The sequence below is a fragment of the Equus asinus genome, chromosome 14 (genome assembly GCF_041296235.1).
Source record: "Equus asinus isolate D_3611 breed Donkey chromosome 14, EquAss-T2T_v2, whole genome shotgun sequence".
NCBI lineage: Eukaryota > Metazoa > Chordata > Mammalia > Perissodactyla > Equidae > Equus > Equus asinus.
In genome coordinates, this window is record NC_091803.1 from 31300242 (window position 1) to 31322513 (window position 22272).

The 22272-nt window shown below is 41.2% G+C and overlaps 1 protein-coding gene across 4 annotated transcripts in view; it reads left to right on the top strand.

Annotated features, from left to right (window-relative positions):
• Positions 1-21431, top strand: part of LOC106841736 (acyl-coenzyme A synthetase ACSM5, mitochondrial) — a 35205-nt gene extending 13774 nt beyond the window's left edge. For 2 of the 4 annotated variants that reach the window (XM_070484717.1, XM_070484719.1), the window contains 6 exons: positions 1044-1167; positions 1859-2184; positions 17762-17872; positions 17975-18074; positions 19925-20044; positions 20446-21431. In XM_070484717.1, the coding sequence (XP_070340818.1) occupies positions 1044-1167; positions 1859-2184; positions 17762-17872; positions 17975-18074; positions 19925-20044; positions 20446-20529 (865 nt within the window). In that variant the 3' untranslated portion in view covers positions 20530-21431. Of the gene's footprint in view, positions 1-1043; positions 1168-1858; positions 2185-17761; positions 17890-17974; positions 18075-19924; positions 20045-20445 lie in introns of all 4 variants that reach the window. The other 2 variants (XR_011494242.1, XM_070484718.1) reach the window with 2 other exon arrangements.
• The last annotated feature ends 841 nt before the right edge of the window (positions 21432-22272 follow it).

Here is a 22272-nt window from a genome sequence, read left to right on the forward strand (position 1 = left end):
TAGCAAGCTCACCACAGTAGATGTTCCGTCTCTCAGCCCCAGATTAACTCCGCCAGCCATTCTCTGAGTGAATGCCACTGAACACTCAACAGAAGGGGACAAGACACTGTGGATGGCTTCCATTCTGGGTGAATCCAAAGGAACATCTTCTGGCAGGACAAGTGTAGTTGCTGGCGTATGTGGAGAGAGACCTGACACCCTTGAGAATCCTACCTGGTAGGATGGACCCTGGTCTATGACTCCTAGTTCTGTCCCCTCCAAAGTCTTGGGGAGTTGTCCCTGCCCTCCCCTCATCTTCCCCAATCCCATGTATCTGGCCAAGAAGTGTCTAAGAGAGTGTGTTCTTACAGGATTGTCTCAAGGTGAATTTTTCTATAATATGAGAATTTATCCATTCACTGATCTGTTGTGTGTATCTCCACATCATGACTTTGAACAAAAGCAGACTCTGAATGATTTGTTCAAGAACCATTTGGTTGAAAGATACTCAGTAATATGAAGTAACAGTCAAACCTATTTGATCTTAAGAGAAAAATTGTTGACAATGTATTTGCAATCTCTGATTTTTCACATTTTGGATCATTTGTTGAACAGAGGGGTGGTTTGACAACATATGTAATATCTGTAGGAATTTTAAGCCCATTTGTCAGAATTTTTGGGTTTCAAGAGGGCTACTTTCTATCTTTTAAATTTTTAATCGATTTATCTTTTTCAACCAGGTGGTTGTCCCAACCAATTTATTATCAATCAATTTGTTTCCAACTAGATTATTTTGGCCAATTCACCTGGAATTCAGCACATTATGCCAAAACCTACTATATGAGGTTCTGATTTAGTTCTAAACTCAGGACTGATTTTAATAAAATTGCCTGTCCATGAGGAACACGCCTGCAAGCCAGAGGATGGGGCTCTTGGAGCAGATCATAGAACCCAGGAGTTTACTCTCTAGTGCCTCTGGGTATCTGGACCTGGGCAGCAGTGCTGGAGGGCGAGGTGGGGAGGGGATCCTGACGTAGACGGCCTTGTTTTCTTGGCTGAGAAAGGTACCAGTTCCAGAGCCTGAGGCATTGTTTGACTGGAGGAGAGGCCCTGAATCCTGATGTGAGGGAGAAATGGAAGAGCCAGACGGGCCTGGAGCTGCATGAAGGTTACGGCCAGTCTGAGACAGTGAGTTCTACTGGGGCTGGGGTCCCTGTCCCAGGTCACCTCCACCCGAGCTCTCAGCCAGCCAGTGGCAGAGCCTCCTGCCTTTCTAGCTGTCCTCTCTGTGACACCTGTCAGGAACTGCCCTGCCTGCGGGGAGAAACTGATAACAAATCTCCATCAGCTTCTCTTCCCTTATTGTGTAAAGGCAGTTTAAACTAATTTCGCAATCACGCCACCAGCAAACTAACTCTCACGGCTGTGGGTGGTGTTTGCCTCCACCAGGACAGCCCGTGTCTGTCTGCATTCAGAGCCCTCGATCTTAAACAGTATTCTCTACAGCCATCTGGGCAGAGATTTGGCCATCAGCTGAGTCTTTTGTGAGACACGTTAAGTTCTTTGTGTGTGAGTGCCCTCTAGAGTGTTCAATACATGTTTGATGATTATGGAAAGAAGAGAAGAAAGAAAAGAAGATGAGGAGGAAGGAAGGGGAGAAGGGAGGAAGGAAGAGGGAAAAAGAAGAAAGAAGAAAGAAAGAGAGAAAGAAAGACAGGAAGGGAGGGAGGGAAGGAGAAAGGAAGGGAAGAAAGGAAGAGAGGGTAGTAGAAGAAAGGGAGGGAGAAAGAGTTGGAAGGCTGAGTGAGAGAAAAGGCATAGACCAGGAAGGAAACTAAGGGGATAAATCCCCTCCTTACTGATACTGGTTTCTCTCCAGGTTGTAATCTGTGCCAATCCAAAAGGCACGAAAATCAAGTCAGGATCTATGGGGAAAGCATCCCCACCTTACGACGTGCAGGTAGGCAGCCTCGCCCAGCTGTTGGTGAGGCTTGGTTCGAAGAGGAGAGCAAAATCCACGTCCAGGTTAGCAACACCAGGCTCGGCTGGCAGGGTGGCCTGGCTGTGCAGGCATCAGATACTGTCCTGTGATCTCTCTGCCAGATTGTGGATGATGAGGGCAACATCCTGCCTCCAGGAGCAGAGGGGAATGTTGCTGTCCGTGTCAGACCCGACAGACCCTTCTGTTTCTTCAATTGCTATTTGGTAAGTGGTGTGGAATGACCGTTTTCACAGTAATTGTTGCGTGCCAAGCATCGTGCTCCACACTTTATAAACATCTATTTGTTGAACCCTTGTGATAACGGTGTGAGGTAGATTGGTACTATTACTGATAAGGTTCTATTATTGGTAAGGGTGGTAGTCTAGTGGTTAAGATTCAGCACTCTCACCACCATAGCCTGAGTTCATTTCCCGGTCAGAGAACCATACCCTGTCTGTCGGTTGTCATCCTGTGGCAGCTGTGTGTTGCTGTGATGCTGAAAGCTATGCCACTGGTATTTCAAATACCAGCAGGGCCACCCATGGCAAACAGATTTCAGCGGAGCTTCCAGACTAAGACAGACTAGGAAGAGGAAGCTGGCCACCAGCTTCTGAAAAAAATTGGCCATGAAAACCCTATGAACAGCAGCAGAGCATTGCCTGATATAGCGCCGGAAGGTGAGAGGATGGCACAGAAAGACCGGGCAGGGTTCCACTCTGTTGTATACAGGGTCCTAGGAGTCAGAATCAACTCGACAGCACTAAAAAATTGATAAGGAAGCTGTAAAGATGAGAAGCTTATCCACTGTCAATCAACTAGTATGTGCAGGACATGGGATTCACACATGGGTGTGTCTGAGAGTGCAAACTTATAATATAAAGGCAACCGCATCATTTTAGTGGTGGGAAAATCAAGGTTCAAAGAAGAAAAGGGACTTATCAAAGGTCGAACTGAAATTTCGGGTCAGAGCCTGGTATTCAGGGGTTTTTTTTTTGTCTAGAGTCTTGTGCAAATAGGGGTTTGCTGGCAGGGCTGTGTCCAAGGATTCCAGCCCAAGTTTCTGCAGTAATCCAGTGATTACCTCTCCTTTATATGCACCTTGGCTGGTGTTGATGATGGGCTTTCTTTTCTCCAAACTCTTCTCTGTAAATTTCTGCAGACGCAGTTCTCAACCCTGGCTGCACATTAGAAACACCTTGGAAGCTTCAAACATTTCTGACACTCAAGGCCCGCCTCAATGAGGTCAACCTTTCTGATGGGGTGGATCAGCTCTCCCAGGGGATTCAAATGTGCAGCCAAGGTTGAGGACCACGGCTTTATAGGAATTCCATCTGGTGTGTGTATGAAGCCAGCAGTCAGCTACAGTATTGGAAAGAGCCAATAAAAGTCAGTCCATTTGTTTTTTGGAATGTTGTATATGTATTTTAGTGGCTTCTCTGTGACCACAAGAGAAATAGTCTTTCACAGTATTTTATTTAAAGTCACAGAAACTTACAAAACAACATAGTAATTACCCCAAGCAGAGATACTGTTAAAATTTGAATGTGTTTCCTTCTAATCATTTTTGTAAGCAATAGTAAGTCCTTGAATTTCCTGAAGAATTTATTCATTCATTATTTTTTGAGTGTCTACTTCGTGTCACTAAGTATACGGCAGTGGACAGGAAAGACAGTACACTGGTCCTCACAGACTTACATACACAGCCTCTCTGGGTCTGTGATCATCCCATTGAGAGAGTAAAGTAATTTGAAACTTATTTTCTGGATAGGAACCTTCACTTTCTTCAACTTTTTCTTTCCATCACCAACACCAGCAGTTAGTTTTCTTTCTGGGTCATTTTTAACTAAGAAGAAATATAAATCCCTGCATGAGAATCATGGAGCATTTGACCATTAATAGAGAACGTCAGCCCAGAGCTCTCTGTGAGTGATGGGTGGCCAGCAGGACTGACCGGGTAAGCTCACCCTCCCTCATCTGCAAGCATATTTCAAATTCACACTGACTGCCTCAAAGAGCTCAAATTGCACATGTCAATTAAATTAATATGCCCATCTCCATTTTATATCCAGTATGAAGAATATACTTATTTTCCTAGGGAAACAAACTGTCAAATGCACAGATGTTCGTTACAGTGTTGTTTATAACAGACGACAAAGGTGGAGGAAAGCTCTACGTTTCTAACAGCAGGAAATTACTTATGTAAATGATATTACAGCATTGCATATAAAAGCAAAAAATGAAAAAGACTAGAGAAAGAAAGAAAAAAGGACTAAAAAGAAAAAGAACTCAAATTTCTAACAACAGGAAATTGTTTAAATAAATAAGATTGATATCGAACCTGAAGTGAGTTCGCTCACCCACTGCGCAGCAAGCCGATCTCTGACACTGGATGTGGTGAAGAAAGTAGGAATTTTATTTTTGCACAGTGGTGAGCAAGGAGAGAGGGCAGCTAATGCTGAAATCCCAAACAGAAACAATCAAGGGGAAACAGAGCTAAAATAGTAAAAAGAAAAAAAAAGCCTTTATATAACCTTTTTATCAAGAGTAGATTAAAAATTTAGGAAAATTATCCTTAAGAAAGAGGAAATCAAGTTTTAATTTTGTACCAGTTTACATTTTACATATAAATTTATTTACTTAATTGGATTTACTTTAATCCTGGACAACTTGACCATACATAAATCTCTTTAGGGCTTTACTTTTGCAAAGCTTTGGTTACTTTTTTACATTCAGAATTTGTCCTAGCACTTTAGGACAAATTTATCTTTTCCAACTCAAGAAACGAAAATATTCCCATTCTTTATATCTTTTTACTGAAAACATATATTTTACTTTTCTTGTATACAGATCTTTTAGAAATATATGTTTTCTCATAGAAAATTTCTAAGCATACATAAAACATGTTTATCAATAAACCTAAGCACTTTTCAGTCTCTTTGATATAAGAAACCAAAGGCAGACAAATACATGCTTAGTAGTTAATCTTTAATATTTTATCTTATGTGGAAATGACCTAGATACCCAATAAACTGTTATTATTTAACTTCACTTAATAAAGCTATAAAATTTAAGTTTCCAAAAAGATTTTAGAAGCTGTGTTTTTTTAAAAACTTTTTTCCGTTTTCTCCCCAAAGCCCCCCCAGTTCATAGTTGTATATTCTTCGGTGTGTGTCCTTCTAGTTGTGGCATGTGGGACGCTGCCTCAGCATGGTTTGATGAGCAGTGCCATGTCCACGCCCAGGATTCGAACCAACGAAACACTGGGCCGCCTGCAGCGGAGCACGCGAACTTAACCACTCGGCCACGGGGCCAGCCCCTAGAAGCTGTTTTTTTAAGTATGCAGACTATAAAACATAATTATTGTACTTAAAACTCTTACTCAGTTTTAACAATTACTCTTAAAAACTTCATGTGACATTACAGCAGTTAACTATTATCCTCAGTTGTTCTAAGTACATATATCATAATATAATTATTATATATATGATTATATATATAATTATTGTTAAAAAGTTTTTCCAAAAACTTTTATCTTTTTACATTTATTTAGTTTACCTGTTATTAACAATTATATTTAGATTGTCTACAAAAACTCCATGAGACATTAAACAAAATTAGCTATTATACTGAGGTATGAGTTTTGCAGATAAATTTTGTAATGGAGATGACATGAGCTCACTTGACCAGTAAACCGAGGCTGTATGTCTGCATTATAGCCAATGCTGATAACTTTGATGACATGTTTATTTTAAATGAAACCAGCAAACTCAAACAGGCTTTCATTCATCAAAGATCACTTTATATCATGTTAAATAGCTTTGTCTCTTAGAAGTGTTTGCATATTCATTAAAGACTGCATTCCATCATGAGACATTTTGAATCCTCTTCTGAAACAAGTTTTCAGAATGACCATTACAATTCCAAATTATCTCAGAAGCTTACTTATTTTCACTTGTTCAATTTTAGATCAGGAATTTTGGGGGGGTTCAAGTGAAGCGAAGCTTGCTGGGAAGCCTAGCAAGAGAGGAGACAAAAGCAGCAGATTTGGGTTTGGCTGCTGGCATGTTTAATTATTTAATTATTTTCTCTTAAAGAGGCAGTAAAGTATTTCTAATTGTATTTAGAAGCCTCAAAAAAGATTAAAACAGGCTCCCATGGTTGCAGCTGGCTTTCCCACTTGCATACATCAGTTTGGGTGAAGTGAAATTGGCCCGTTTAAGTATATCAATTTTTACAAAACTTTATCTTAGCTTTGCTAAGACTTATACTTTTAATTATAACTTACATTAGAATTCTATTAACAAGTTTTGGTATTACAATACGGTTCAGGGGAAGCATTTCCAGTTAGACATAACATTTATTCCCGAAGAAATCATCCAGGCAAAGTTGACATAACTGCTTCATATAATATTAGCTTAAATATTTTAATCTTTATAGTCTTATTAATCTTATTAGCCTAACTGTTGCCCCAAACAATTGTTGGTCAGGTTTCTCACTCTGATTTTGCCTCTTGACCTTTTACATTTTTCAAACTGGGGTAAATAGAATAGGTTTGTCTGATGTCCTTTAATGTTGGGGAGCCAATAGGGGGGTCCCTTTAGCCCATCCAACCTTAGGCAGTGTTTTATTAAAACCTTTATTTTAACTTCATTCACATCTGTTCCATTTATCCCATTGAGATGAGTCCTGTGACTCTTCCCTTTCTGATTTTTCTTTGTTAACTTAACATTTCCATTCGCATATGTAAGACTACGAAAAGCTGAGACCCCAAGTTTGATTAAGTTCTTAAGACTAGTCATTATACATTTCCTCTTAATTTGGCCTTTTCATAGGTACCAATAAAACAGTTGTTTATCATGAGAGCTCTCTAAAAAGTTTCCCAACTTAAGGATCTATTGGTTGGCCATTTTTTTTCTCTCCAGAGTCTAAAGAATATTGTGGCCACGTGGTGTTACAAAAGAAAATCATCCCTCTTTAAACATTGCCTTATAGCTATAGGTCGACCATCAGCCAAAGTTTCTCCCAAGGGGCTCTTAGGTGGAATAGATGTGGCACCTCCCATGTTAACACTTTTAAAAGGACAGACAAACAGACAAACAACAACAAATACCAAAGAAGCACACTTTCCCAAAAACCCTCGGCCACAAATGGAAGCCAAAACAAGGACCAAAACCAAAAACCAAAGTGCTTCCAGTCCCAGCTTAGTCCGTGTCCTACACTCGGTGGGCGCCCAACAAATGAAGATCCGCTATGCAGATCTTCCCAAATGAGCAAGGACAAGGGACCTGGGTTGTCCACACCTGGGGGACTTATGAAAATTTGGCTGGGGCGTTGCGGCAACTTCAAAACAAACGGAGCCCAGAGGGCTGCCAAGGTACCCATTATTTCCAGGCGGTCCTGTTGGAAAAGGTTAACACAAAGACAAAAACAAAAACTACCAGCTACTTACAAGAGACGTCTTCCTAAGTCCTAAACCTAGTTTCTTCCAACACCAAAGCAAAAGCGCTGTGGGCCAACGACATCTGGTTAGCAGCCAGTCACTTGGGGCTGTCCCTGAGACAAGGGGTTCAGGCAGCTGCAGGACAGCTTCCAAGAGAGGCCTTTAGCCAGAGGCCGGTGTGCCCCAGGTGAGACATCCACCTGGGACATTGTCTCATCTGGGTCACCAAATTGTTACCAAACCTGAAGTAAGTTCACTCACCTGTTGTGCAGCAAGCCGATCTCTGACACTGGGTGTGGTGGAAGAAAGTAGGAATTTTATTTTTGCATAGTGCTGAGCAAGGAGAGAGGGCAGCTAATGCTGAAATTCCAAACTCCCCGAAAAGCTAAAAGGAAGTGTTTTTATTTGGGGTTTTAGGTAGGGGAGGGGGAGCATATGGCCTTGCTGGTTGGAGCTTTCCCACCAGCCTGTCTTTGGCCTCGAGACTACTTGCAGAGAGGAGGAAGCCCATGACCTTGCTGGTCAGCAGCTTTCCCACCAGCCTGGATCTCTTTGCGGGGAGGAGATAATCCAGGTGCTTGTCCTTGATGGTGTCGGTCTCCACGGAGGATAGTAGAATCTGGAGCCAGGAAGCCAGAGAGTAAGCAGGGAATGAGCGTTTTGGTTTTAACCCCATATATGCTGGGTTTAATGTGGGGAAACTGATGTCAGGGTCGGTATCAAGATTACAGCCACACAGGGCAATATTATGGAACCATTTAATATGATATTGCATAGGACTTTTATTCTCATGAAGAGACATCTATGATATATTGTTAACTGAATTAAAATTGCATTATAAAACATGTGTATACTGTATTCTATATGCATACAAGTATGTATATGCATAAAGTCACATACAGGCAATGAAAAGGTCCTATAAATGAGATCGAATTTCTAGTCTTGGTTATCTAACGGGACTGCTCTTTTGTCATCCTTCATCTTTCCTTTCTTTTTCTTTTTCTTTTTTTTTAATACTTTTTGGTGAGGAAGTTTGGCCCTGAGCTAACATCTGCTGCCAATCTCCCCCCTTCCTTTTTTTTTCCACCCAAAGCCCAGTACATAGTTGTATATCCTAACTGCAAGTCACTCTAGTTCTTCTATGTGGGATGCCACCACAGCATGGCTTCATGCGTGGTGTGTAGATCCGCGCCCAGGATCGGAACCTGCAAACCACGGGGCTGCCAAAATGGAGAGGGAACACTTAACCACTCGGCCACGAGGCCAGCCCCTCTTTTATTTTTTAAAGTCTGTCTTCTTGGAGAAACAGGCAAAGTGTGACACTTTGTATGTATGTTTGTTTGCATTGGTGAGGAAGACTAGCTGCCAAGCTAAGATCTATGCCAATCTTCCTCTCCATCTTTATTTTCTACTTATTCTATATGAGATTTGTAACTGTATAATACAGAACTAATAAAAATGTTTTTAATGAAATCTATGCAAGCAAAGAGCCCCCAGCATGTATTTTCGTACATAATTTGCACCATACCACAAATTCAGCTTTGTACTATGCACTTTTTTTTATTGAGATCGTATTGGTTTTAACATTGTGCAATTTCAGGTGTACATTATTATGTATCAGTTTCTGTATAGACTGCGTGGTGCTCACCACCAATAGTCTAGTTTCCATCCATCACCACATATATGTGCCCCCTTCGCCCTGTCTACCACCCTCCCCTTCCCCTCTGGTAACCATTGATCTGTTCTCCTTATCCATGCATTTGTTTATCTTCCACATATGAGAAAAGCCATATAGTGTTTGTCCATCTCTGTCTGGCTTATTCTCTTAACATCATACCCTCAAGGTCCATCCATGTTGCTGCAAATGGGACGATTTTGTTCTTTTTTATGGATGAGTAGTATTCCAGTGTGTATATATACCATATCTTTTTTATCCATTCATCAGTTGATAGGCACTTGGGTTACCTCTGCATCTTGCCTATTGTGAGTAATGCTGGAATGAACATAGGGGTGCATAAATCTCTTTGAATTGTTGAGTTCATGTTTTTTGGATATCTAGCAGTGGGATAGCTGGATTGTATGATATTTCTTTTTTCTTTCTTTCTTTCTTTCCTTTTTTTTTTTTTTTTTTTTGCTGAGGAAGATTCACCCTGAGCTAACCTCTGTTCCCAATCCTCCTCTTTTTGCTTGAGGAATATTTGACCTGAGCTAATATCTGTGCCAATCTTCCTCTATTTTGTATGTGAGTCACAACCGCAGCCTGGCTGCTGACGAGTGGTGTGGGTGTGCACCTGGGAACCGAACCCAGGCTGCTGAAACGGAGTGCACCAAAATTAACCACTAGGCCATGGGGCCAGCCCCAATATTTCTGTTTTTAATTTCTGAGAGATCTCCATACTATTTTCCATGGTGGCTGCACGAGTTTGCATTCCCACCAGTAGTGTATGACGGTTCTCTTTTCTCCACATCCTCTCCAACATTTGTTATTTTTTTGTCTGGTTAATTATAACCATTATAATGGGTGCAAGGTGAAAAGTGATATCTCATTGTAGTTTTGATTTGCATTTCCCTAATAATTAGTGACGTTGAACATCTTTTCATGTGCCTGTTGGTCATCTGTATATCTTCTTTGGAAAAATGATGTTCATATCCTCTGCCCATTTTTTGATTGGATTGTTTGTTTTTTCTTGTTGAGTGGTATGAGTTCCTTATATATTTTAAATATTAACCCCTTGTTGGATCTGTGATTTGCAAATATTTTCTCCCAGTTGGGGGGTTGTCTTTTCATTTCATTCATGGGTTTCTTTGCCTTGCAGAAGCTTTTTAGTCTGATGTAGTCCCATTTTTAAATTTTTTTCTTTTGTCTCCCTTGCCTGAGGAGACATATTCAAAAAGATACTGCTGAGATCAATGTAAAAGAGTATACTGCCTATATTTTCTTTTAGGGCTTTTATGGTTTAATGTCTTACCTTCAGATCTGTGATCCATTTTGAGTTGATTTTTTTTGTATGGTGTAAGATAATGGTCTACTTTCATTCTTTGCGTGTAGCTGTCAAGTTTTCCCAACACCATTTGTTGAAGAGACTTTCCTGTCTCCATTGTATGTTCTTGGCTCCTTTCTTGAAAATTAGCCATGCATGGATGTGTGGTTTTATTTCTGGGCTTTCTATTCTGTTCCATTTATCTGTGTGTCTGTTTTTGCACAAGTACCATGCTGTCTTGGTTACTATAGCTTTGTAGTGTATTTTGTATGTTTTGAAGTCAGGGATTGTGATGCCTGCAGCTTTGTTCTTTTTTCTCAGGATTGCTTTGGCTGTTTGGGGTCATTTGTTGTTCCACATAAATTTTTGGATTCTTTGTTCTATTTCCATGAAGAATGTAATTGGTATTCATATTGAGATTGCATTGAATGTTTAGATTGCTTTAGGTAATATGGACATTTTAACTATGTTTATTCTTCCAATCCAAGAGCATGGAATATATTTCCATTTCTTTAGGTCTTCTTTGATTTCTTTCAATAATGTTTTATAGTTTTCAGTGTATAGGTCTTTCACCACTTTGCTTAAATTTGTTCCTAGATATGTTATTCTTTTTGTTGCCATTTTAAATGGGATTGTATTCTTGACTTCTCTTTCTGCTAGTTCATTATTATTATGTTGAAATGCAACTGATTTTTGTAAGTTGATTTTGTACCCTGCAACTTTGCTGTAGTTGTTGATTATTTCTAGTAGTTTTATGGTGGAATTTTTAAGGTTTTCTATTTACATAATCCTGTCATCCACGAACAGGGAGAGTTTTACTTCTTCCTTTCTAATTTGGATACCTTTCATTTCTTTTTCTTGCCTAATTGCTCTGGCTAAAACCTCCAGTATTATCTTGAATAGCAGTGGTGAGTGTGGACACTCTTGTCTTGATCTTGTTCTCAGAGGGACGATTTTCAGTTTTTCATCATTAAGTATGTTGGCTGTGGGTTTGTCATATATGGCCTTTATTATGTTGAGGTACTTCCCTTCTATACTCATTTCATTGAGAGTTTTTATCATAAATGGATGTTGGATCTTGTCAAATGTTTTCTCTGTGTCTAATGAGATGACCTTGCCATTTGTATTCCTCATTGTGTTAATGTGGTGTATCACATTGATTGGTTTGCAGATGTTGAACCATCCCTGCATCCCTGGTATAAGTCCAACTTCATCATGGTGTATGATCCTTTTAATGTATTGCTGTATTCAATTTGCTAATATTTTGTTGAGGATTTTTGCATCTATGTTCATCAGCAATATTGGCATTTAATTTTCCTTCTTTTTTGTTATTCTTGTCTGGTTTTGGTATCAGGGTGATGTTGGCCTCATAGAATGAGTTAGGAAGTGTTCCATCTTCTTCCGTTTTTGGAATAGCTTGAGAGGGAGAGGTATTAAATCTTTTTTGAATGTTTGGTAGAATTCTCCAGAGAAGCCATCTGGTTCTGGACTTTTGTTCTTTGGGAAGTTTTTGATTACCGTTTCAATCTCTTTACTTGTGATTGGTCTATTCAGAGTCTCTATTTCTTCTTGATTCAGTTTGGGAAGGTGTATGAGTCTAAGAATTTATCCATTTCTTCTAGGTTGTCCAATTTGTTGGCATATAGTTTTGCATAGTATTCTTTTATAATCCTTTGTATTTATGTGGTATCCATTGTAATTTCTCCTCTTTCATTTTTAATTTTATTTATTTGAGCCTTCTCTCTTTTTTTCTTAATGAGTCTGGCTAAGGGTTTATCAATTTTGTTTATCTTTTCAAAGAACCAGCTTTTAGTTTCATTGACCCTTTGTATTTTTTTTCAGTCTCTATTTCACTTATTTCTGCTCTAATTTTTATTATTTCCCTTCCTCTGCTGTCTTTGGGCTTTGTTTGTTCCTCTTTTTCTACTTCTGTTAGATATAGTTTGAGATTACTTATTTGAGAGTTTTCTTGTTTGTTGAGGTGGTTCTGTATTGCTATAAATTTCCCTCTTAGTACTGCTTTTGCAGCATCCCATAAGAGTTGGTATGTTGTATTTTCATTTTAATTTGTCTCCAGCTATTTTTTTATTTCTCCTTTGATTTCTTCATTGATTCTATGGTTGTTCAGCAACATGTTTTTAAACTCCATATATTTATGACTTTCCCAGCTTTTTTCTTATAGTTGATTTCTAGTTTCATAGCATTGTGGTCAGAAAACACACTTGATATGATTTCAACCTTCTTAAATTTATCGAGGCTTGCCTTATTTCCCAACATATGATCTATCTTTGAGCATGTTCCATGTGAACTTGAGAAGAATGGGTATTCTGCTGTTTTGGGCTGGAATGTTCTCTATATATCTATTAAGTGCATCTAGTCTAGTGTTTCATTTAAGGCCACTATTTCCTTGTTGACTTTCTCTCTGAATGATTTATCCACTGATGTAAGTGAGATGTTGAGCGCCCTTATTATTATTATGTTGCTGTCAGTTTATCCATTTAGGTCTGATAATAGTTGCATTATATACTTTGGTGCTCCTGTGTTAGGTACGTATATATTCATAAGTGTTATGTCCTCTTGGTGGAATGTCCCTATTATCATTATATACTGCCCCTCTTTGTCTCTCATTGTCTTTTTTATCTTGAAGTTTGCTTTGTCTGATATAAGTATGATTACACCCACTTTATTTTGTTGCCATTTGCTTGGAGTATCATCTTCCATCCCTTCACTCTGAGCCTATATTTGTCTTCAGAACTGAGGTGTGTCTCCTGGAGGCAGCATATTATTGGATCTTGTTTTTTATCCCATTTAGCCACTCTGTGTCTTTTGATTGGAGAATTCAATCCATTTACATTTAGAGTGATTATTAATATAGGAGGGCTTTTGTCTCTTGTTTTCTGGTTGTTCTGTATTTCCATTGTTTCTTTTCCCTTATATTTCTGACTGCCATTTCAGTTTGGTGGTTTTCTGTGATGATTTTATGGTTTTCTTTTTATTTATGATTTGTGGCTATGCTCTGATTTTTTGTTTAGTGGTTACCATGTAGTTGATATAAAAGATCTCATAGATGAGATGGCCCATTTTCGATAGCCTCTTATCTCCTAAGCAGGTTCCATCCCTGTTGTCTTACCCTACTGAGCATTGCTATCACAAATTATTCTTTCTTGTGTTGTGAGTTTGTGACTAAATTGAAGTGTTTATAGTTATTTTTTGTGCTTTCCTTCCCTTTATGTTTTATCCCCAAAGCCCTCATTTATCTCCCAAAGCCCCCTGGTATATAGTTGTACATTTTTAGTTGTGGGTCCTTCTAGTTGTGGTGTGTGGGACGCAGCCTCAGCATGGCCCAGTGAGTGGTGCCATGTCCATGCCCAGGATTTGAACCAGTGGAACCCCAGGCCACTGAAGCAGAGTGCATGAACTCAACCACTCAGCCATGGGGCCAGCCCCAGAATTTCTTCATTTTTTAAAAAAATCTTAGTTCTTGCTCCTCCTCCACCTGAAGCATTTCTATATTTCTATCCTCTAATAGACTAATTCTGTCCTCTATAATGTCAGCTCTATTTTTTTTTTGTTTCTAGATTATTTTTAATCTTATTAGTTGTGTTCTTCATATCAAAATTTCTGCATAGTTTATTTAAGGGCTTCAATATTTTTGGTGAAGTATTTCTTCTGCTCATCAATTTTATTCCTGAGCTCATTGAACTGTCTTTCTGAATTTTCTTGTAACTTATTGAGTTTCTTTATGACAACTGTTTTGAATTCTCTGTCATTTAGATTGTAATCTTCTGTGACTTCAGGATTTGTTTCTGGAGACTTGTCATTTTCCTTTGGCTCTGCAGTGTTACTGTAGTTATTCATGGTGTTTGATGAATTAATCCTCTGCCAGCACATTTGTGATTGTATCAGGTCACAGATTCCACCTGCCATCACTGGTTGGTGGGGCGGGGTGGGCAAGAGCTGTGTTTTCTAATCTCACCCTGGCTGCTGATTGTTGTGTTGGTAGCACCACTCTGCATTTGTGCAGACTGGCCACAGCTGCTCAGCAGGTCATGCTTCCATGGGAGAGGCTTCTGCACTCGGTGAGGCTGGTGGCTGTCATGCAGGTGGGGCTGCTGCACTAGGCAGGGGACTGGCCAAGCTGCTTTGCTAGGTGGGAGGGTCACTTTCTTTCACTCAAGCTGGTGCTGTACTCACAAGATGGTTCAACTGAGCTGCCATGCATGGTGGGTGGGGCACCTTACTTGGGGCTGAGTCGCTGCCTCTTGGTAGGGAATTTCCCATAGGCTGGACCGCTTTGGTAGGTGGGTGCTCCTGTGGGTTGGGCTAGCACTCTGAAAGCATTCATGCCTATAGGCTTGGCTGCCCCTGCCTCCACTTACAGTCGTGCCAGTGTGAGGATCCACTACCTGGATCACTGCCACTGGGGAAGGGGAGGGGCCCACTCATCTAGTTCCACTGCTTCCTGGGGGCCCAGTCCACCCGCCCTCAGGTATACGGCTGCATGGATCTCTCTGGTTTCCTGTTGTGTTGTGTAGGGAATCTTCTGTTGGTTGATGAATGTCCATTTAGTTGTAACTTAGAGGAGAGAGACAAAGGGAACAACTCACCCTGCCATGATGCTGATGTTGCTCTCCTAGAACTCTATACTATATACTTTTAAAAATTAAGTTGTGTCATGAGCCTTTTTTGTGGCATTCAGTGTTTTGGGAAATTTTCCTTTTCTATGGAAGCTTAATGTTCCTCCAATTTTTGGTGAATGTGATAATTATGCTTTCCCTCCTGTGGGTGTTGGCTCTGCCAGGGGTGCTTTGAATCCATTCTCCTGTGCCCGGCCTCACAACATGCACCATTACCCTGAGAAAGTTAATCCCTCTGTCCATGGTCTTCTTCTCTAGAATGCTGCTCATATGTGAAGGTAGATTACTCTCACCAAGATGTCTTTTTTCCCCAAGAGTTCTTTTTTTGTTTGTTTGTTTATAACTATACCTGCCATACATATGTATTGTGTGAATAAGTCACTTTATTTATTTATCCATTCTCCCATGTATGGTCATTTGGCTTGTTTTCAGACATTTACTGGAAAACTGTGCTGCTGTAAACACATTTGTCCATGTCTCTGGTACATGCCTGCTAAAGTTGATATTCGGAATATATGTAGGTGTGGAATTGTTAGATCATGGGATGTGGGGATGTTCAACTTTACAAAAAAGTGTTTAATTTTGCAAAAGTGATTGTACCAATTTACATTCCCATGAGAATCCTAAAGGCAGGTCACCAAAGGTCTCCAGATACTTATGATCTCATTCACCACCAGTAGGAGTGTAACGGCTTGGCCCTTTTGGTAAAATAACTTGATATTTGGGACTATAAAACTGGTCATATCCTTTGGCTCAAGAATTCCATCTTTAGGAATAACTACAAAGAAAAGAACTCAAAATGCAAGAAAATATTCGGCACACAAAGATGTTCACTACAGCATTGTCTATAACTGAAAAACGCAGGAGAAACTCAGAATTGAAGAAATGTTCAGTAAAGTGTAGTAGATTGACAGTCTACTGGATGTAAAATGTTAGCTGATGATATTCTTTGTTTCCATTTCCCTGGTTACTGGTGAAGTCGAATATCTCTTCATAAGTTTATTAGCCACTTATATTTTCTGTTTTTGAAATGCCTGTGCATGCCTTTTACCAACTTTTATTGTTTTTCTAATTGATTTATAAGAGTTCTTAATATATTCTTAATACTGATCTTATTTTGTTGTATCAGTTGCAAACATCTTCTCCCAGCTTGTAGCTTATCTTTTCACTTCTTTTAAGGCATTTTTGTTAGACAGAAGTTTTCATTTTTCATGTAGTCAAATCAGTAAGTTTTTTCTTTTATGGTTAGCAATTTTAGTGTCTTATTTACTAGGTCATTTTCTACCCTGAGGTAGGAAATATATATTCACTTACATTTTCTTCCAATAGTTTTAAAGTTTTGCTTTGGACGTGTAAGTTTTTAACCATCCATGGTTGATTTATGTATGGTGTGAGAGAGGGATATATTTTATTTTTTCCACGTGGATAGCCAGTTTGTTGAACAACGTTCCTTTCCCCAATGATCTGTCAAGTCAACTTGGTCAGATATAAAAGTTGGGTATATCCATAGATAGGTAAGTTTTGGCAGTTTCTTCTACTTAATTGTCACTTGTTTTATTCCTGTGCTGATACCAGAGAGCCTGTCTACAACAACACTCTCATAAGTCTTGATATCTAGTAAAGCAGGTCTCTCCTTTTTCTCAACTTCTGTTTTCCCTATTCTTGGCCCTCTGCTCTTTCATATACATTTAGAATCAACTTGTCAAGTTCTATGGAAAATGTTTGTTAGCGTTTTAATTGGAGTTGCACTAAGTCTATAGTTCCATTTTGGGAGAATTAACATCTTTATGACATTGAGTCTTACTATCTTTCCATTTATTTATATCTTCTCTAATGCTCTGTGGAGTTTTAAGTTTTCTGTGTCCATTTCTTACAGATTTTGTGGTAGACTTATTTTTAACTATTGATAGCTTAGCTTTTTTTCTTTTGTCTCAGAATGCATTTTTCAAGTTGAGGCATAATTTACATACAATAAAATGAACCTGTGTTAAAGGCACAGGTCAATGGGTTTGGCAAATGTGTACACCTGTGTAACCACCACCGCAAACAAAATATAGAACATTTTTATCACCCCAGAATGTTCCTTGTGTCCCTTTGCAGCCAATCCTCAAGCACCAGGAAATTTCTAAATTATTTGCTGTCACTATAGAGTAATTTTGCCTTTTTCTTCAAGAAAAGAACCTCATATAAATGGAACAATGAAGTATTAAATTGTATGTGTTTGGTTTCTTTTACTCAGCATAATGTTTTTGAGATCCGTCTGTGCTGTTGCATTTATCAGTAGTTTATTTCTTTTTCTCACTGAGTGGTAGCTTTTTCTCAAATCTTTGAGAATCAGAGTTTAACTTTTTTTCCGTCTTTCCTCTACTCGTGATTTTTGGCCAGCCCCTCACTTTCTACCTTCAGCGATTCCTGATTGCAGAGAATCAGTGTGTTTTTTATCCTAAAAACTGAGCCTAGTGCCCTCCCTCCTACATTCAACTAGGCTTCCTAGGACCCTTCTAAGGATGGTAGTGGGTGGCCATCCTGAATCATTTCCTCACAGCTTCCTTCCAATTAAAAGAGGGAAACCCCACAAATTCACAGGTCCTTGTCCAGTGGGGAATTCTGGCCAGCTTGGGCTCTGGAGACAGCTGGACTTCCTGTTGACGTGTCCGCAACTTCCTGCATGGGTTGCTCAGGCCATAGCCAGCCTGAGTGGCTGTGCCCAGATGGTCTTTCATGGGCTCTCTTTGTCTTTCAGGACAATCCTGAGAAGACGGCCGCATCAGAACAAGGGGACTTTTACATCACGGGGGACCGAGCCCGCATGGACAAGGATGGTTACTTTTGGTTCATGGGAAGAAATGATGATGTGAGCAATTCTGCAAGGTCAAGCTGTGTGCTCTTTTCTTCTCCCTTTGAAGCTTCATGGGGGAGGGGATGTCACATGGAAGAGTCTGTTTTTCTTTTCCAGCTACCGGATCGGGCCCGTCGAAGTGGAAAGTGCCCTTGCCGAGCACCCAGCTGTCCTGGAGTCTGCTGTGGTCAGCAGCCCAGACCCCATCAGAGGAGAGGTAACCAGTCCAGTCAAGAACATTGCCTCCTGGTTCTGTGCCTATTAGCACCCAGAAGAAGAAGCTGGAAGGCCCAGATTCCCTCATATCTTTCCCCTATTCAGCTACCATAAAGTCTGAAATGCCACCATCAGGCACACATTCCTTTTGGTTGAGCATTTTCCTCATGTCTTTAGAGATATAAATACTCTCTAGAGGGACACCAGGGGAAGATATCAACACTTTGGTGTCAACTGGAGACAGAACTGGGTCCAAAAGAGGCTGACTGTTGGGTGGGAGATCTTAGTGGTAGGTGCAGGCTTTTCATCTATCCTGTCCCATAAAAAGTCCCTTTGCATTTGCCGATGAGGACATAGCACGTGCACCAGGAATGGCTGCTGGTGGCTCTAACCTGGGGGGACCAGCCAGCTTGAGGGGTGACAGAATAAGCGTCCAAAGTGACCTTGATCTATCGGAAAGATGGGCCAAATTTGATAAACTAGGCTTTCTCAGGAGAAATGCGAATTCCTTCCCAGGGGCCCCAGAGGAATAGAGAGAATGGGAGGAATAAGCTCATAAGCAGACTTATGTACTTTTCACTGGCTGTAAATCCAACATAATCCCAAAGTTTTATGTAGTTACTTTATGAAAGTTGATGCAACATCAAGCTGCATTCTCAGAAGCATCAGGGCCGGAGGAGTGATGCTCGAAGTCTGGGCCCTGGACTGCTCGCAGCTGCATCACCTGCGGCTCTTATGAAGAAGCAGATTTCTAGACCTCAAGTCAGACTTGCTGAATCAGAGTGACTGGGGATGCAGCCCAAAGAAGCTTCATTTTGACGAGAAGCCCCTAGCCAAGTGATTCTGATGCCCACTAAAATTTGAGGCCACTAATGCAGAGTGAGGGAGGTGAGAATCCCATCTATATTCTGGAGAAATGACACCTGGAAAAGTATGCCTAGTTCTGCGTGCTGAGAATTAACTGGGGCTGTGACAAATGGCTGTGTGCCCAAAGTTAATCCATGCAAAGCATTCAGAACAGAACCTGGCACATAGGATCTGCTCAATAAATGCTTGGTAGTTTTTAGTAGTGAGAGAAAGCCCTTCATAAAAACAAGATCTGCCTGAATATGAAATGGTAATGAGATGCCCACTTTTGGAAGTATGCAAGGACAGTGAATCACCGCTTAACAGGATGTTGTTGGTAGAGCTGTATGCTGGTATGAATAAACAACCTTCTGGCCTTTGAACTCTTCCGTTCCTACCAGAAACCATGTCCTGTTCTGCCTGAGTTTGGGACTCTTCCTCTTCCTTGGCAGGAGGCAGCCTGCAAGAAACACATGGGCAGAGAAAGCCAAGGTGCAGAATGTCCTCAGGAGGCCTGCAATAGACGCTGTGCTGCAAAATGTTTACTGATTGCAAACGCTCACACGTGCAGTCTCAGAAAGACCCACCTCCCCTTGAAAGCGCTCTGCATTGTTCCCCAATCCTCCCTGTCCAAACCTACACCTAGCTACCTTCCCAGTCAGGAAAACCTGGACATAATGGGCCCTAAGGAGTATGTGAGGCTTCTCTCTCCAAAGTATTTGCATCTTCAGCAAAGCATGTTGGCTCCTAACGGTGTCATTTCAGGTATGGGGAGTACTTTGGGAAATAGGTAGGAGTCGGAAATCCTTCCACAAAAGCCAATGCTCCTGACAGTTGATCCTGGAAAGGGAGGCAGCAGAAAAAAGTTAGTGTCGTCCATTTCACTGGCTAAGCCCAGGGAATTGGTAGAAATTTCTGGTTGGGCTGGTAAAAGGGAGCACTTGCTCACGAGGCTGGGTTAAGGAGAAAAGAGTTGTCCTACAGGCCTGATTGTTTTCTTGGCAGGTGGTAAAGGCATTTATAGTCCTTTCTCCAGCCTACTCCTCGCATGACCCCGAAGAACTAACCTGGGAACTCCAGGAACACGTGAAAAGGGTGACCGCTCCGTACAAGTACCCCAGGAAGGTAAATGTCTGGGGGTTCTAAGACATGACGGGCAGAGAATTGAGGGGGCACACGCTACCCGGGCTCCCACTCAGGGCTCAGCACTGGGGAGACAAAGGCACAAACAGGCCCAGCCGCTGCTTCAGCCTTTTCTCCCTGTTGGTCACGAGGCTCTCCCCAAGGACATCTTGTTCCTACTCTAAGAAGTGACTGTAGATCAGATCCTGGGGTTGTGCTGAAGCAGTGTTAGAAAGATCACATGCTCCAGGCTCTGGCTGTTTTGATTGTTGCCATTTGGAGAAAACCGTGAATCACAGAGGCTTTCTGATGGAGCGGCTGAGGGTAATGACTCTTTCAAGACAAAAGTCCTTCTGGGAAATGATGATTTCAAAATGTTTTTGTTTTTGTCTTATGGTCACTAGGTGGCCTTTGTTTCAGAACTGCCAAAGACAGTTTCTGGAAAGATCCAAAGGAGTAAACTGAGAAGCCAAGAGTGGAAGAAATGAGATGCAACCCCAGAAAGTTCCCACAGGCCTCTGAAGCTTCTAAGAGGAATTGGTGGATCAGTGGTTAGTCCCCACTTGGAGCATCATTCCTTCAACACTATGGCCTCAAAGGCTCTCGGCTTCCAAATGGACATCTCCAGAATCACTGGATGACCCTGGAAGAGAAGAAGAGCATCACTGCTCCAGAGCACATGGCCACTGCCCAGTCTAGCAAATGTTTGGTGGCTCGACTTCCCCCTCTGTCTGGAGGCATCTTCAACAGCTGCCCGCTGGTCTTACTTCCTAGGAGCTTGCAGCTGGCCCTCCGAGGGACAGGTCACCATAGCGTCAGAGCACTTGTGATCTCATTCACTGCCAGTGGGAGCATAACCACTTGACCCTTTTGATAAAGCCATTTGGTAATCACATCCAGGGCCATAAACATTGGTCACACACTTAAGCTCAGAAATTTCATCTTTGGGAATCACTACAAAAGGAAGGGTTCAAAAGATGTTTACTGTAGCATTTTTTACAACCGTAGGGGAAAAAAAGGAAAAAGTTCCATGTCTAAACAATAGGGTAATAAGTAACTAAATTGTAGTAGATTAACTCAACCTATTATGTGGCGATCAAAATATGCCTTGGGGAAAACTTAAGCTATCTTACTTTTAAATTGGAATAAAAATAACATATGAATACTGGAGAGTCACAGCTTTGAAAAATAAAGGAAAGACTGCAGAAGGAAAAATGACGGGAAGGAAGTATGCTGAGATGTTAATAGTAATTTTCCTGGATATAGAAAATAATGGATGATAGTGTTTTCCTTTCCTGTGCATTTCTCTATTTTCCAAGTTTTCTCAGTGATTCTATATAACTATTTTAATGAAAAAACTATTTTAAAGAAACAGTCTCCCCAAACCACACTCTGCCTCATGTCTGGTTCTTCCTCCACACCCTAAGACATCCTCCCCAAATGCGAGTGTATTACGTCTTACCCAGGAAAGACATGAGGACCTGAAGCCACGTCCCAGGCCCAGAAACAGAAAGGAGTGACTCCGGGCAGCAGAGACCAGCCAGGCGGAGAAGACACAGATGGAAACTCAGAGTGAGCACAGCGTTGCTTACCCGCCCCCTGCACCTCCATTCACGCACCGGTCATTATTTGTTCAGCACCCACTTGGTGCTGGGCTCTGGGGGTAGAACGATAAGGAAAAGCCAACCCAGCCCTCCCTGCCTCAGCCAGCTGGGGCTGCCAACCAAAGTCCCACACACTCGGGGCCTTAACAACAGGGATTTATTTCCTCGTTCTGGACTTGGCTGGAAGTCCAAGATCGAGGTGTTGGCAGGACTGGTTCCATTCTGAGGCTTCTCTCTGGTTTGTAGATGGCTGTCTTCTCCTGTGTCTTCACGTGGCCTGTCCTCTGTGCGTGCCTGTGTCCTCATGTCCTCTTAGGAGAATGCCAGTCACGTGGGGTTAGGCCCACCCTAATGCGCTTGTTTTAACTTAATCACCTCTTTAAGGGCCCTGTCTCTGAATACAGCCACGTTCTGAAGTGCTGGGGCTCAGGACCTCAGCATATGAATCTGGGGGGCAACATTTCAGCTCATGACACTACCCCTGTGGAGTTTACGGTCTAGTGGGGAGGTTGATATTGTTCATCAAAGGATAATGCAAATAATCCCCAACTGTGATAAATGCCATGAGGGAAATAGTACAATTAAAACATAGTTGGGGGACTGATGGAGACTGGGGGGAACCTGGAG